General features: G+C 39.4%; 1 protein-coding gene across 1 annotated transcript in view; it reads right to left on the reverse strand.

The window, feature by feature from the left end:
- The window catches only part of suclg2 (succinate-CoA ligase GDP-forming subunit beta), an 84,903-nt gene extending 67,760 nt beyond the window's left edge, over positions 1 to 17,143 (reverse strand). The window contains exon 1 of the mRNA XM_010737238.3: positions 17,019 to 17,143. Coding sequence (XP_010735540.3) covers positions 17,019 to 17,102 — 84 coding nt within the window. The 5' untranslated portion in view covers positions 17,103 to 17,143. The remainder of the gene's footprint in view (positions 1 to 17,018) is intronic.
- Positions 17,144 to 17,398: the final 255 nt, after the last annotated feature.

Genomic DNA, 17,398 nt, shown 5'->3' on the forward strand with positions numbered 1-17,398 from the left:
ATCATACCTAATGCTAACAGTTTTTCCTCTTCAGCTCGACGTTTCTCCAAGCCTCTGCACTTTGTGCTGCAGTGTTTTACATTATACAACACCAAAACATGTCTAACACCAGCCTTGGAAGTGCACAGTCTACATCCTTTTCTCCTCTTCCCTCCTCCTACCATCTCTCTCTCTCCTTTTCCAGTAATGAGGCAGGCAGCCGGGCCTAAGCTGCAGGACAGGTCTGGAGCTGTTTGCTCCATCAGCAGACACAGGCCCTGTCAGCTCCAGCTGTTGTTGCTATTAAAAGGAAATTGGCTTTTTAATGCGGCGGGGAGACACAGACTGTGTTAGAGTTAGAAACCCTCCACACCAGCACACACTACTATGCGCATGTGTGTGTGTGTGTGTGTGTGTGTGTGTTTGTGTGTGCGTGCGTGAGAGGGCACACATGGGCATGCGTGCGTGCGTGCATGCAAATGTTTTCACAGGAAAAGATCTTCAGGGAGTCGTTAAGGAGAGAAAGGCCATTAAAGTAAAGGGAAAACAAGGATTGCAAGGTAAATTATGGTCCCGCATATAAATGATGCTTCAGTGCATGTATTTCCTCAGCCAGTGAAGATTAAACTAACATGATAGTAACATCAGCTTTGTGCTGCGTTATGTTGCTGACTAAATGAAGTTAAACTGACCTAAGCTGTTATCCACTGTTACTCTGTTGGGGCTACACATGACAGTTATTCGAGGATACCTCCATGAATATGTGCATATTATAGTGCAGAAGATGATGACACCTTGTGATAATGCTAAGACGCTACTGCATCTTGATAGCATTATTGTGTACCAGCAGAGTCATGTTAGTAAAACACTGTCAAGAAAACAGTATATCAATACAGCAAAGTCAAATACTGACTCACAGCAGCACTCCTTAGGTCTGCAATGTCGATATGCTGCACTTAACAACCACTAGATTTTAAGAGAAGGAGCCAGCGGCTCCAGGTTTGTTCTTTGTTTGCCAGTGGGAAAAAATACCTTTCTGTGGGGACAGACACACAACCTAAAATATGGCAATTGCATCAAGCAGCGCAACACACCTTGAAATTGAAACTGCGTCGTTCTAAACTGACTGAAAGAATTATGGCGCTCATGTGAAATTATTTTGAAAAAGTCGAAAGATAAACAAGCGGCATGACCCAATGTAACAAGTTGAGAACAGTGGCACTGTGGACATTCAGATAAACTTAATATTAGTATAGAATATATTATTGTGAAAGAAAATAAAAACAGTATGACAAAATACTACTTCACACTCAAGCGAAAATTGTGTCTTGAGTGGGAAATTGGACAACAGTGGGTGTTTTGAAGTGAATTCAGAAGTGAATTTTACACCTGCGTAAAGGTAGCATGTCTAGGCTGCATTATATGGCATATCTCCATTTAGACATGTCAGCACTAAACTGAACTTATTAAAGCAACATTTTGGAGCAAATAGCAGCAAAAAACCTGCAGCATTCAGCTTATTATCTAAATTATAATTTATCAATGCCTTTGTGGCACGGGGCATGTTCTATGAATAATGAAGGATAAATTCAAAAGCAACAAAGACGCAGGAGCTGATCAAGCAAATCAAAATGGAGATGTGTGTGTATGCGCATGCACTATGTGTGCGTTTTTTAGGGTGAGTTTTGAGTCAGTGGTGCATGGTGTGTGACAAGGCCACTGTGTGCTCTTTAAAGTCGGCAGTCACTCACATCATTTTCAGCTATTAGGTGATGGAGGGAGTGAAATGTAGTCCCAACTAACCCTTGATGGCTATTAGTGATTAAAGGCTAATGAGCTTGACACGGTGACTCTAATGGGGAACAGTTAAGCCAAACCTTTTTGTTTAATCTACAACTAAGCACAATCATCAATGAGCCTCAACTGAAAACAAAACCGCATGACTGGTAATTCACACTCTATGCCAAAACCAATCCTCCCTGTGCCACAGCACCCTGTATTAGCATGTGTTCTCTCATGAGAGTCTGTCAGGAGACTTCATTAAAGTTAAAATGGCTTGTTTTCTAAGAGAACAGTACATGTTGCTCCACATTGGCCTCTTCTCCTGCATAACTGAATACAGTAATGAGGGGCATCTGCAGGTCACCTCTGCAGTCTCATCTAGCAATACTATTCATATTTTTCAGTTATAGCAGTCTGTATGCATACAAGGTAATTCTGAGCACACTGAAACAGCCAAGACTGATTACATGAGCTCTCTTTTATATATATAGTATATAATGGATATGAGAGAATATATATATATGAATAAGATATATATATATATATATATCTATATATATATATATCTATATATATATTATAATATATCTTTATATATATATATATTCTTTATATCTATTATATTTATATATATATACTCATATTATATACTATCATATATTATATCTGACTAATAATATATATAATATTATATATTATATATATATATATATATATATATATATATTATATATATTTTCTTTATATACATCTATATATCTCTTTGTTTATTTATTTATTTGGGATGCACTGAATATTCGGCAACTGAAAGTATTCGGCCGAATATTGCAAAAACGATATACTTCTCTCTAAACTAAGGCGTCTCACACATGCAAGGTGCGTTGACATGACTATGATGCCTTCATGAACGTGGGAAAAATGGAAATTCACCGGAAATATAATAAAACTAAATAGCATTTCTTTCAAGAACAAATTAACAGTGATTAAAACAACATGGGTTTTCTAACAATATATGTAATAATAATTATACTAACTGGAAATTCTACTGGAATATTTGAAGGATATTAAATAAACATTTACTTTCTTTGAAAAAAAAACATGTCTACAAATTTATCTCATTTACTCTTCTTCTGCCTGTCGCTCATTCCTGCATGTCCACTTTAGCAGAACATGTCCCACAGCCATAACTAGCTGAGCTGCAGAGCTGGTTTTCTTTGTTTTGTGCACTTGTTTGACTGTCGCCCATGTAGGGCCTCCTCCTCCTGGAAACTTCCACCTCCCTTGCCAATCAAACTATTTGCCTTGGGAGGATTAGCTCTGCTGCCTAGGTGCACGTCTTCATCTGTCAGTCTATCTTTTGGTCTACGTTTTCCTGGAAAATGACAGGTTACACATCTTTTCAACAGGAAGTGCCATCAGATCACACAAAGACAGAGCTAACCATTAAGATTATATATCTTGAATTTAGCTTGACCAAAATATAGTTAAGCTTGCACTGCGTTCAGATGTTGGTAAGGTATACGCTCAATAGGGACACACTGCTGATTAGATCAACAACACCACACCCTGCAGTCAATGTCAGCTCCAAGTTTGTGAAACTCATGAAGGAACTTTGCGTTAGAGACAACAGTACATCAGTGACGGCATACTGCCGTCACTTTTGGCTTCAATTTTAGAGAAACTGAAAGAGGTTCAACATAGCAGCATAAATCCCCCTGCTGGCTGCAGGCTCCAGCACCACTAATGAATACATCACACATTTTATCCAACAATTATTTATAACACTGCCTGGAAAAAATCATGTGATCTAAACTTTAGAGTTCTCAGTACAACAGTTTGGTAATTCTGGCACACGTAATCAGGTCTATTGCAAGAAGAAGTGAAACTATGTTGGCCAACACAGACCATGTCCATGTAAGATTAAAAATACAGAGAACATTCACTTTCTCCTATATACATGACCATTGCTGAATAGTACACAGACTTTGGAGAATGTCCTAAAGCCACTGGTGACAATAATGTGACCTGAAAGCCAATGCCAAAGTCTAAAAGGATAAGAAAAGCCTTTGATCCCGATTCCTGCCAAAATGAAGGCATATCTTTGTAGAGAGAGGGGCAGCAGTTATTCTGCTACTACTCGTCCCAAACCAGCGAACAAGGAAGCTCAAACCAATACATATCAATTAAAATAGCTTCTCTGTCACTTTAAAAAGAGTGGAGTGAGGATAAGGAAAAAAAGAGCTAAGCAAACTTCCTAAAACAGCTGCTGCTTAGGAGAAGTCAAGCGGGGCTGGAGGTGTCCCTCCAGGCACTGACAGTTACCTTGGGCAAAACACCAGAGAATGGAGAGGCACCTAGGGCACTTTCTAGTATGTACCAAACCCACAGACAATTTGTATCAAAGATGGGCTCTTACTTGGGATTCTAATAACAATATACCTTTAAATGTATGCAGCCTGAATGGAACCTTCTCCATCCTCTCATGTCTTTTTACTTTACCACTGTCTGCTGATGTCGATGTATAATGTTTCCTATAAGTGACAATAGATTTATGAACACTACACTTTTTTAAAATCGTACTTTTCCAAACACAGTTGCTAAGTGCCGTGCAGTAAAATAAAAAAAAGCGAGAGAAGCGGTCAATTATGCTATAAAGGGGACAACATCCAGACCCAAAACAAGTTTAATATTAACACATAATTAGATAGATTTGTGGTTATACTGAATACAAAGAGGAATGTTGTTCAAATTTAGATTAAGAAGTGTGGTGAGTCTTCTGAGCCTTCATATTACTTTAACTTAGATTTTTCCTTCAGGGCCATCAGAGCCATGTATGAGGCTCCATGCCCAATCCAATTAGTAATAGTAATGGAATAATAATAGCCCTCTACATTTTACGGTCAACTACTTATTTATAATTCAGAGCTGTATGTCTTAATATTGCTATACTTTAATACTTAAGACTGTTGTTAATTCATATTTAAATTATGGAAGGCCATGACGACGAGCGAACACAAGGAAACCATATTGCCACTAATAATCTCGCAATAGAGTGCAATGTGAATGGAGATGCATAATGATAATACACAATTGATGAAGTGATATTTACTTATTATAATGTGAACTGACTTCATACTGTACCTGTTGACTGATATTAGAGATTCAAAGGTTGATGTTGAGACTTTGTCACCTGGCTGTCAGTATGACAGATGTCCCATGACTGACTAGTTGTACTTTTTGAACATCACCAGCATGGGATGGGAATCAGTCCTGTGTGAATATTGTATTAATTATGCTCTAATGATGGCCTGTTGCCGGCATCTAATTTATTAATGAGCAGTGAATTGCAACAGTGATTCTCTCTCTCTCTGCTGTTTACTGCTCTCCTATTGTGCCATGAAGACTTTCTGACATGTGCGGCTATTCTTCACTGCTCAAATTCATAATGCAAAAGACAAAGTGAGCCTTGACATTACTACACCTGTTTTTGAAATTTGTCAAAACAATGTCAAGGAATGCTGTTGTACTACCTGCATGTTGGTACATCTGGCTTGACACATCCAGAGGTAAACACTTAGTAAGAAACTGGTAACACCTTCTGTGAGAGATGCTCTTGTTATTCATAAAAATAGACTAGAATAACATCACACTACTTGTCCAATTAAAAAGTGATACCCCTTAACATATCATTAACAGTACTAAAAAAATTATAATATTTCAGGCATCCGCCGTTTCAGAGAGTAAAACCCTGTTTAATCAGTTAGAATAAACAACTGTGTGTAAATCTTTACACACACACATACAGGTTTAGTGATTAAGACACATATCATACTGTATACTATAATCACAACATCCCTTATTCGATTCTGGCCAGAGACCTGTGTTATATGTCAGGGTGCAAAATAATGTTTTTTTTCCACTGGCCAAATGGCTAATGAATGCTACTCAACAGCAAAACATACAACTGGCATTTTTTGGCTGGTGAATGAAGCAATTGGACCAGCTATTTGCATATTTTACCAGCATTTGTGCTGGTGAATGGTGCTGATTTTTTGCACCGCAAATACAAAAAAAAAGAAAACCTGTGGTTCTTCTCTGAAAAAAAGTCCATGATAATAGCTGTGATCTTATCAAATCCAGTTTCACATGCAGCAAATGGTGACCTTAACCTTTATTTTCCACAGCTGAGCCTCATGGGTACCATGGTAATCAGAGCCATATGCCATAATAAACTGACAAACAAAGCCACATTTCTGAGAAGCATAAATGGAAAAAAAAAAAAAATGAACAAAACATATATTATTGTGAAATAACCAAACAGAAGACAAAATAACAACTTTTAAATGTATAATCTTACAAAATTCTTCCATACCCAACAACCGTTAGGGTTTCATGTTTAATGCTATTAGATAGTCAAGTCATGATATTTAGGAATAATCTGACTGCTGCATGTCTGCCATGGATGAAAGCAGTAAGTGGTGAATGGCAGCATGGCAGCAAGGAAGGCAGCTGGCCTGCAGTCCCCTGAGACGCTCTCTCTACAGTAATTATCATCAGCGGCACTCTAGAGACAATCCTACCCAGTCCTTCTACCTAACTATTGCTCTCCTTGTTCTTAATATACACACACACACACACACACAAAGTTGTATGCTCTGCATGGGCCCTAGATGACATAAATATTCACAGCAAACTCCTATACACACAAAAGCACTCAGCATCTTTCCCATGAATGCATCCAAGTGATGTGAAGTGGGGCACAGTGGCAGGAAAGAGCAGTGACAGTGATAAACAGAAATATTTTCGATTAATATATGGAGATGAAAAAAAACAAGGCAAAAAAGACATTTAAGGTCTCATTCATTCAGTAAATCGAAATGGACAGGATTTGTCGGTAGCATGCCATAGAACACAAATAGAAATAAAGTGCCAGGTGGAAATTGGAAATGCAAGCATTCACATTAGTAACCAGACTTCATGAATTGGCAAGCAGAACATTTTGTTCAGCCATCAAACATCAGAGACGGGTTCCAAAAAGGCCCAAAAAACTTGTACCTGGCTTTTGGTTTAGGGCAGGGACACATGAATTTCCACAAGATCCCGGAGGTAAAAATGTGCCGAGTCAAAATCCACGAAGATATGCAGCATTAATGTGACACCACCCCAATAATGGCCCATCATAGTCTCCATTATGTTTTACACCCCTACCACTGCATTTCAACTTTGATGCAAAAGCACAGCTAAAACCTTTCCTCCAAAAATTCAAACTAGGCAGAGCAGAAAGAAGCTGCAGTCACAGTGAGGAAGCACTTTTGCGGTGAAAGAATCGCTTTCAGCGGGCTTGCAGCGAGAGTCTTGACATTCAGCGAGTGATCACAAAATGCCATGTACTGTACACTGTGGCAGAGGTGGATACTAACTTTTTTTTTCTCTTCTTGGAAAAGGCCTTTTTTTGTTTAAAGGCAAAAGCAAAAGTCCCACTTTGAGTCAGATCTTAATGGTGCTTATGACTGATATTTGGATCAAAGTGTCCAACTTCAAGAACACTCTCACAGGGAGGTGCAGTGCAAGTTGCAGTACCAGTCGATCAAATTAAAACATGTTGGTGTATAAAGGACAAGACATTAGATAAATAGAGCATGGTGTACTGGAGAAAAGTTGTGCAACATGTTTTAATGCTGATGGATTTTGAATAAAATAAATGAATAAAAATCTTCAAATCATAACACATTATATATTCATATATACTAGATTTGGTTTTGCAGAGAAAGCTAAATATTTAGTACCCCAAATTGTGGTTTTAAATTATGGTAATTGTGTTGTGAAAATTCAGAACTCAGTCGAGGTGATCTCTTGACACAGCCAAAATATTTTAGGAAAAAAGAAGGTAATGCAAAAGTTCAGATGTTTACAGGGGTTTACAGGGCGGCTGTAAAAAAAACTATGTGGTGGAAAAATATTGAGATAAAACTAAAAAATACAGGAGAAAAATATCCAAACAAATCGAAAGACAACTCACAAAGACCTTTCCTGAAACTAAATTGTGTTGACATTTCTAAGTAAATAAAGAACATAGGAATCTGAATCATTGAAATGTGCTGAATAAACTATGTCACTATACTGCCGCTCTCTTCACAGAGCACACGGAGTGGCTGTGCCCTCACACAAAGACACAGAGAGGACAGGCAGTGCTATGGCAGTAGCTGCATCAGATTGCCAAGTCCTTGTCGCAGCTGTACTTATCCACGAGTGGCATTGAAGGACAAAATCTTGCAGTCAACGCTATCCCCGAAACACTTCCTTAGCTGGTCCATATGGTATTCAGCACAGCATCATGCAACATCAGGACTTCTCCTATGAGGCGCAAGATTGTGCAGTCTCCTGTTTGGTTGAGAGCAGCATGCCCAATGTCAAAGCACACTTGTTGTGAGAAGTGTCATCACAGTGAGGGGATGTCTGATCTTGGCACTTTGCAAAGTCATTTCATGACATGCCGCTACTTTGTCGTTTGCCCTTCTGTTAAACTTAAGGAGTCAATATCCTAAGGCTAATTTAAAGCAGTTGTCTTTATCACTATGAGAGAGTGGAACAATGTCAAAAAGTCACCATCTGACAGAGTAGTTCTGGCTCGCTTGGAAATTTATTACAGCCATAAGCCTTAATTTACAGGGGAAGGTTACAAAGCAGGCAATCACCTTTGATCAGACCCATAAACAGCAGCCAGTCAATGCTGCGCTGCTCGTTAATCTGTCACTCAAAAATCCAAACGGTTGACATCCCAGGTCAAAAAACGCATTTGTTTCGTGAATGCGAGTGAAGCCGGACACGATCACAAGCAATTTATCTAACTAAGGATGTCAACACTGTGGTTGTAACAATACAGACAACTCCATCTTTTAGTAATGCCATAACAATTATACAGGCAACCGTTGATTTTCATAGTAATTAATTCTGAGTTGACATACATAAGATGATTAACTTGATTATTCAGAATGTGACTGTGCATGTGTAAGGCATTTTATGGTGTCTATTGAAAGAATGAAATCATTTTAAACGATTGTGATTGTATTTATTTATTTATGTCTCTTTTTGACCATTTGCTGCCATTTTATAGAGCAAGCAATTATTCTATCAACCAACAAAATAATAGGTGCATTAATCTATAATGAAAAAAAACTGTAGTTGCAGCCCTTCTGATGTTTACATAGATGTATAACAACAACTCTGCAAAGTATTACCTCTGTGGCCCTCACTGTGTGCTCCTTTGATTCGACTCGGTATGAGTAAAGATATTTGTTGTACAGCATTGTAAATTAATGTAGGCAGTGTCAAATATTTTGAACTTAAATTTGCTGTGATAAACTATACATGGGTTAGACATAATGTCACGAACCTAATTGACGAATGGAGCTTTTTCGCGTTGTGTTTTCTTCGTTTAACTGACATCAGTATGAGAACCTATGGTACTCCGTGCTCTGCTAGATGGAGTGCAGCAGCACACATGTTGGAAAGACTGCTCTGATTGATGATGTCGAAGACACATGCAAAGAGGACACTGCTGCATGATCCAATCAATACCTTATAGGACACCTCAACAAGAGCCTTCATCATTCACCACCCTTCAGAAGTCAATAAAAAAGTAACAAATTACTTTTGGAGTTTTTTTCCCTCAACAGTTCATACATTATTAATACGGATGAAGCACAATGAAGAGCTGCATTAAGGCAGTAAAGAACACCAGGGATTTAGAATATACCTTGAGCGCCAGACACTATCCCAGTCACACACAGAGGCTATCATCATTAACAAGTCTCAATGGCTGGACATAGAACAGGTTCCATTAGGGGAAACTCTCAATATGTCAATCCAGGATTGATTCCTAAGACAGTCTATGCAAGATTTTAAAAAGGCTCATGTTTTTCTCCTTACTGAAGCAAAGAAGAAAGAAACGATTGATTATATGGTGATGTCATATTGTTTCCAAAGAATGGAAAAGAAAATCAATAAATACAAATATTTTGTGTTGAATATTTTATATAATTAATTCATTATTAGCTTGTCCAGATCGCCCATGCTTTCTCTTTGTGTGAGGTGACCTCAGGTCTTAAATTTCACCTCCAAGGACAGGAATGTTGAAATGTTCTAACTTCGGACAGCAATGGCCTCTACCTTCACTACTGCTGCTAAAATGATATCCATCAGGGTACAACTGTAAGCAGGCATATTTATGAGAAAACTGCAAATTTGTATTGATGTGGCCCGTATGACACTCTGAGCTTAGAAGACTCCACTCAGAATGAGTTCAAATAGGCCTTTGAGATCATTTTAGACTCTGAAGGTCCTCCTGATGACCCTCTTAATGACCACAGGGTATTCCTCTCCCATCAAAATCTGAGATGGCCTGGCTTAGCGGATATCTTTCTCAATTGCTCAGGAAAAAAATACAAAACAAAAAGAAGCATCACAGAAGAACAACAGAAGACAGTAAGGACAAAACAGACCTACCCGATATAACAGATATCCAGGCCAAGACTTCCCCTTCCATGCCCTGGTCATTTTTTACAGTCTGCTTAGCAACTTCAGACACAAGAATGGAGTCTAAGTTTCACAAGATTAATCTTTAAAAAAAAAAAAGCTAATAAACCACCTTTTGCTCTCCACGTAGACTGTTTACCTGCATGGAGCCAAAGCCTGTCCAAATGGTCAATATTGGTGAGACTATAAAAAGAAATCTGCCAAAATCTTTTCCCTTGCCTACAGATTCTGCATTCATATGTTCGTTCCACACTGAAATAGTTCCTGATCAAACACCTGCAAACCTGTTATTTGTATTTGTGTATATACTACAGACAATGAACATGGTAAACATGTTTTTTTAAAAGGTGTATAAAACTACATTGGGAAGTTTCAGCTCCTGGTGTTTGTTTTTGGAGGATTAGATTAAAAGGAAACTGTTCAGTGTTGTACTACAGCAACTTATTACATTTTCAGAAAACATTAAACCCTCAGAATGATAACCATGTTTTTTTTGTGAAAAGGAACAATAATGAAAACACTTAATCTGATAGCAGAGGTGGCATCTAAAAGAATTCATTGAAATGTTTACAGATCATATTCCACATTCACATATCTTTTTACCAAAGCAAGGTAACAACTGCAGTTTCCAGAGGCACTGAATAGCTCATATTATACAGTGGTATCCTCAGATGTCTGGTGAGGTTAAAATCCTCATTACTTGTCATGGCCAGACCACAAACCCTTTGAAATGACACTGCCTTATTAGTGACGACAAATGACTGCAGAGTTAATTAACCAGAATGCTCCTCAAGGGGCACTGTCAAATGTTTAAGAAATTAACAGATTGCCAGTTCACCAATTCTATGTAACTGATTTGTTCCCATTCAGGTTATGAACTCGTCTCTTTCCCCATCCATTTGGCTAACCATCCGGGAGAAATTTTAAAGGGGAGCTTTATAGTGTCCACTTCCATGAGCCCAGACTGAATCAAGAAGAGCAGTACTCAGAGCGACTATCAAAATCATCGCCATACTGATTGCAGTGGAATGTTTTTCCCGCTAATGAGATGGCAGTTTGCTACTTAGTTGCAACTCATAAATACAGGCTGACTTGCAATTAGACAAGCACTGTGTGAAGAGCCGCGAGAGAGGTGACACGCAGTAAAGGAAATGAAGGAGGCAAAGAGGCGTAGATGATGTGGATTTTCTGCATAAACAGGCCAGCGTGGGGGGTGTCGTTTAGCTCAGATGGTAGAGCGTCCGCCCCATGTACAACGGTTTAGTCCTCAGGGTTCGAAACCGACCTGTGGCTCTTTCACGCATGTCATTCCCCATCTCTCTCTCTCCACATTCCTGTCACTCTTCGGCTGTCTCTATACAATAAAGCTTCTAAAGGCCAACAAAATATCTTAAAAGAAAAAAAAAAAAGGCCAGCATGAATCACAGACATATTTCCACTTAAAGCCAACCATGTAGCAAGAATATGCCTCGTGAAGCATTAGTGGGCTAACTCAGAAAGCCTGGTCTCCTTTTATTAACAAAGTACTTGATGGCAGAAGTTCCTCTTTCTGTCCTCAGCTTTGTCAGTGCCTGCATAGATTGATGAAAAGTAGGAGCAGATATTGATGTAATATTGGCAAAAATCTAAGGACTATTCGGCTTAACAAAAGCATAGCTCAGTGCAGGTTAAGTGAGTGCACTGTTGAGTACACCCTTGTCTTACTACAATTACTGTCTGTACAATTTGTGGAGAGGTGCTTTAAACCTTAGTGCATTTCTTTGCAAGCATCATAATGTCCACACTACTTTCTGATTATGTCAAAAAGCAAAAGAAGAGATAGAGCATGTAAGGTGACATAAGAGACTTTATGCTATTATTTCTGCTACCACCAACTTGTAGCTTTCTACGTCCTCTCTTCATAAAAGCTAAAATCATATCCAGACCATAAGAGTATGGAGAGATGAATGACATGTGTCTGTTAGAGAGCTGGGAATGGAGCAGTGGAGCAGAGACAGAGGCGGGAGCAGTAGAGCATGACTCCAGGATTTAGATCAGCAAGATTTGCATCATTGGCAGGTCTTTAGGCGGGGCAGGTCTAATCTCCTGCAGACAGGCTTAAGAAAGGAAAACCTGAGTGTTGTGTCTCTACAGATAGGGATTTCAGTAATTAGCATAGTTAATAAGAGTCGGTGTACGGAGTCATGTTCAAAGGTGTCGAGTCTAAGAGGGAGATAACGCAGTAATTAGTGCAACTTTAACAAAGTTCACCTCCATAGACACCCAAGTCTGCATGTATGAACCTGGTCACAGGCGAGTACCCTGGAGGAACACTCATGAGTTCCTAACACAACAACAGCAATACAAGAGTGATTCACTGGTGTTATCAAGTGTACTGACCAGTTCAAGATCCAGCAACACAGCAGACAAAGGTGAACTTAAGATATATGCACCGCTTTAACAATTATCATAGCAACTGTTAGGACAAATAAATAAATAAATAGCTGGTCAAGTTTTGACATCCAGCCAAAGCGTTCAGGGCTGTATCAGTACAACTGCCAGCTGTGTGGAGACAATTTATTACTTTTAGGGCAGCTTCTTTATTGCTACAAGCAGTGTGTACACTCACACTGCCATTTGCCGTTTTTACGAGACATACAATCAGTCTGCCAGGCCGACCCTGTTGAAATCTCTGTACACTGATGATGGCAGGTCGGGTCTTCTTTCCCTTAAATAAAAAATGTTCATAGGGAGTGTCCCCGGAGAAACTTAATTATGAAATCCAAATTACACTTCCGATATGTTTGAAGGTTTAACTACAAAGATGATGCAGAAGCTTTGTATGACAGCTGCACAAAATCTTCAACATACCGCACTTTTAGCCGCCAGCAATCACTGACACTGTTTTCTCAACTAATTTTCAGCCTCACTCCCACTTTTTCCTCATTATCTGCACGCGAACAACAGCAGAAGTTAAGCTGAGAGGAGTGCATTCACTCATTGCATTCCCCATTTCAGAGTCTGCCAACATTTCCTAATGACTGCAGCCCTTCTAAATTATTGAAAAAGCCTAAGCACCTCACCAGCTACAGAAATGGCTATTAACCTTGGTGAAGTGATATTCAAATCCAGTTAGAGCTAACTTCGTCCTCCAGTATCCCTTGCGGGGAGGAAATGTAAATGTGTTCTTGCTGAGACAGATGGGGAAGCCGCCCGTCGTTTGAAGTTCCAGCAAAAGAAGTCGTTGCAAGTAGAGGGCTCTCCACCCCCCTCTGTAAAATATTCAGGACCCAGTCTCATTGAGCCACCTCTCTTCCCAGTGTTTCCCTTCAAACCATGCTGGGCTTCGACAGCGCTGGGTTATTACTAAGCAGACACACCTTACAAAAAAAAAAAAAAAAAAAAAAAAAAACTTAGCAAACGTTTACAAATTCACCACTGTGCAGCGACAGTGAAAAACAGCCTGAGGATTATCTCGCTGTGCAGACAAGAATTCAGGAGATTTGATTTATGAGAGAGTGAGAAAGATAGAGAGAGCGCTGGAAAGAAAAGAAGAAAAAAAAAAACACACCATCCCACTCCTCCTTTAAGAAGAGCATGCTGGAGCCTAACCATCTGAATATTGTGATGTCCTCTGTATTGTTGTTGACAAATCATCACAAATTGAATTCTTCAGCTTAGCTGACATGCTGTCAGAGCTGATTTGATTCTATTGTGGAGATACCTGGCTGTCAATCAATTCAGGCCCTGATACTGTGCTACAGACCAGAGAGAATCCCTCATCATTACTCTTATCACCTGGCTCGAGAGAGAGAGAGAGATATAAAGAGAGAGACGAAGGAGAGGCAGAGACATAAGTGAATGTAGTGGAAGAGAAACAAGTAAAGCAGCCAGTAACCTCAATGTAAGATTAGAAGTTTTGCAAGACTTTACTTTTTAAGGGCATGCCACTGCATACTGTATAATGCGGAGCACAATACATTTTATCAACACTGGTAGACCTCCAGATTGTTGCAGATTGCTTTGGGTCCTGCATGTATGTAGGTGATGCATGAACCCGGTACAGAGCAGGTAAGCAAAGTTTAGAAATACATCTTTCCTACACACAAGATGATGATTCAACAATAAAAAAAGAAAAGAAAAACACAATGCCAGGCAAGATTACGCCTGATACTGCAGAAATTTAATACATGTGTGTGAATAGGTATTTTTCTTTTTTTACTATTTAGATTTATTTTAAAAAAAAAACATAAACCACAACCTCTACTTATAATGCCACTTAAATATATTACATAATATATTACATACATTACATTTTTTGTCTTATCTATTAACTGTCACATACCTATTGGGTCACCTGCTCCCTTCAGAGCACGTTTCACGTTATTTTGAGGACTTAAAAAATAAGTAACTGACAACTTCAGTTCTGGAAGGGCCTGATATTTTAAAATGTGACTAATAATGACCAGAAACCACTTCAAGAACTGTTTCATGTATTTATTTGCAGTATAAAAAACACAATACATTTTTTTTTCTGTCTTGTGTAAGTAAGTCATTGCACTCAGGTCCAACAGGTATCATAAACATCTGATTCTAGGGATGCACCGAAAATTCGGCCACCGAAAATCTTTGGCCGAAAGACCTACATCACCAAAACAACACGGCCGAAACAGAATTGTGATGACGCAAGCAGGAAGTGCAGCCAGCACACAGTTATCTGGGTAAGAGTCAATATGTCTGTGGTGTGGATGTATTTCAATATCTCGTAGCAGACGTTATTCCGTTAATTGCTGCACTAAAGCTTCTTCTAAGCAAAGAGGTTGAGACGGACCATGGAGTGAAGACAATGAAAAGTACACACTTGGAGTCTGTGAACACAGGTTTCACTGAGATCTATTGGTATCCTCTGCACTTTATCGCGACTGTACTTGATCCGCGTTATAAGGATCATTACTTGGATGTGGGAATAAAGCAGCGCGCACGAGAAATGATCCAGGCCGCGATGTATGTGGACAACCCGCTCAGAGACGGAGGAGAGCGGAGCGCAGAAAAAAGGACGCGTCTCTCTGCACCAGATGTGGGGCATGCACCTTCGTTGTCTGATATGTTCAATGAGATCCTGCAAGGTCCTCTTTATGAGAGAACATATTTAATTTTAGAATCTTTCAGAAGACCAGTCAGTTATACGTCAAGTTAAACATTTTGAATTTTAATTTATATTGTGCATTGTTGTAATGTCAGTGCTAAATAAATACTTTCATACTTTCATACTAATTGATTTATTCTTTGAATTGCAATGCCTTGACTTCTGTGAGGTTAGTACACAGTCATAGCTATGAATACAATGGTTCTAATAATTGACATAATCATTTCTTTCGGTGTTTCGGTTTTCGGCCCTGGTTTCCTCATTTTTGGTTTCGGCCAAGAATTTTCATTTCGGTAACTGATTCCATGCCATTTAAAACCTGTCAAATGTTCAGACTAAAGGCTCCATCAGTAAATAAATCTATCAGCATGACGCAGCAAAAGCAAATATGAAAAGGCAAATGTAAAATGAGACTACAAAAGTCCAACTGTACTGCAAACACAGCGCCAAACAGAGCATGCCTGTTTGCCGAGAACAATGCGAACTGTGTCAACATGTTCCTGCTCTGTCCATTCAATCAGACACCAACCCAATAACGATCTCTGATGCTGACCTGGGTGAAACATATCAAACTGAGGCGCTGCTTGTATCAGAACATGCGGTCATTTGAAATATTTTACCAACACAAGTCTGCTTTCTGCTCTGTAAGACCGTGTTTGTTTGTAAGTCAACACCAGTCAGGGGCTTAATTTCGGGTGTTCATTCTGACTTTAATCATCGGGCCTAATGCTTTGTTTGCAAAGCAGCTGTAATCATCGGCTGTTGTGTGCATAGACCAGCTTAATCGGATAAGTTCTGTGAGCTGTTGTTCACGGCTCAAAAGACACTGCGGGATCAAAGTGCAAAAGTCAACCTTTCCACTGTGGTGTTATCTGAAGTTATAAACTTTGAGCCAAGTCCTGCTGCAGTGGCTGTTTGTGGAGCGGGGGGGCGAAAAATATTAAAATGATGTCTGATGCAATTGTGGTGAAACAAGTACAAACCCTGATAAGATTAAAATTGTTAAGTATGAGCGCGGAACCTGTGTAAATAATTACTTAACTAGAAGGGCACTTTGTGGTGTTTTATCTACCACAGAGATGTTCAAGAGGAGCCCACTGTGAGAACACCAGGGTCCTGGTGGCTGTGTTCAGCCACATGTGAACATGTGCTGTTAATAATGAACCAGTAGCTCTCACAGCTCCCTTTAGAGCTCAAAATCAAAGCTGAATAACCTTTAAAAAAAACCCATACACTGCACACACTGTGCAGGCTCAGACATGCATAACAGGTCAATGTCAAAGTGACAGATAAACGCTGAAGGTTAGCAGATTTTAAACAGACATTAGTGAAGGCTTGTCTTCAGAAAAAGCTCCTGTCCAATAAGCACATTTATATAGACAAACAGCAGTTACACGAGCTGAGTCATTACGATTATGACAGCATTAAACACAGTTTTGTAGCATCAGCAGCGAGCTGTTGATCTGTCAAGCCTCTGTCTGCTCACACATGCTAAGCTGCTAGCCACGTAGCCACACTAACAGCCCCCCTGAGACGATGACAACGGACACGGGACGGAAAGGCCGACCACAGAACATGACGACAGCTGTAATATTACCTTGAGTTTGTCCAAAAGTGCGTGCTTCGAGGTTGCTGTCCTCAGTCCTCTTGCTGCAGCCTGGGATGCCATGGATGCCGCCATGTTGACACGGAATACAAAAGAGAGATGACGTCGGGGGCATGTGCGAGATAAGACGGAGCCGCTCATTGGTCAACCGGCAGAGGGAGGCGGGGCTTGGACAAGACGCGCGCACACACATACACGCGCACCAGCTCAGCGCTACATTCATACTGAAGAGCTGTACAGTGACAATGTGAACATTTAAAAAATTATTTAACAATTTTATTTTCATTGTCACAATTATCATTGTCATCATTATCATTATTATTATTATTATTATTATTATTATTATTATTATTATTATTATTATTAATGTC

Source organism: Larimichthys crocea, chromosome VI, assembly GCF_000972845.2.
Source record: "Larimichthys crocea isolate SSNF chromosome VI, L_crocea_2.0, whole genome shotgun sequence".
NCBI classification, from domain to species: domain Eukaryota; kingdom Metazoa; phylum Chordata; class Actinopteri; family Sciaenidae; genus Larimichthys; species Larimichthys crocea.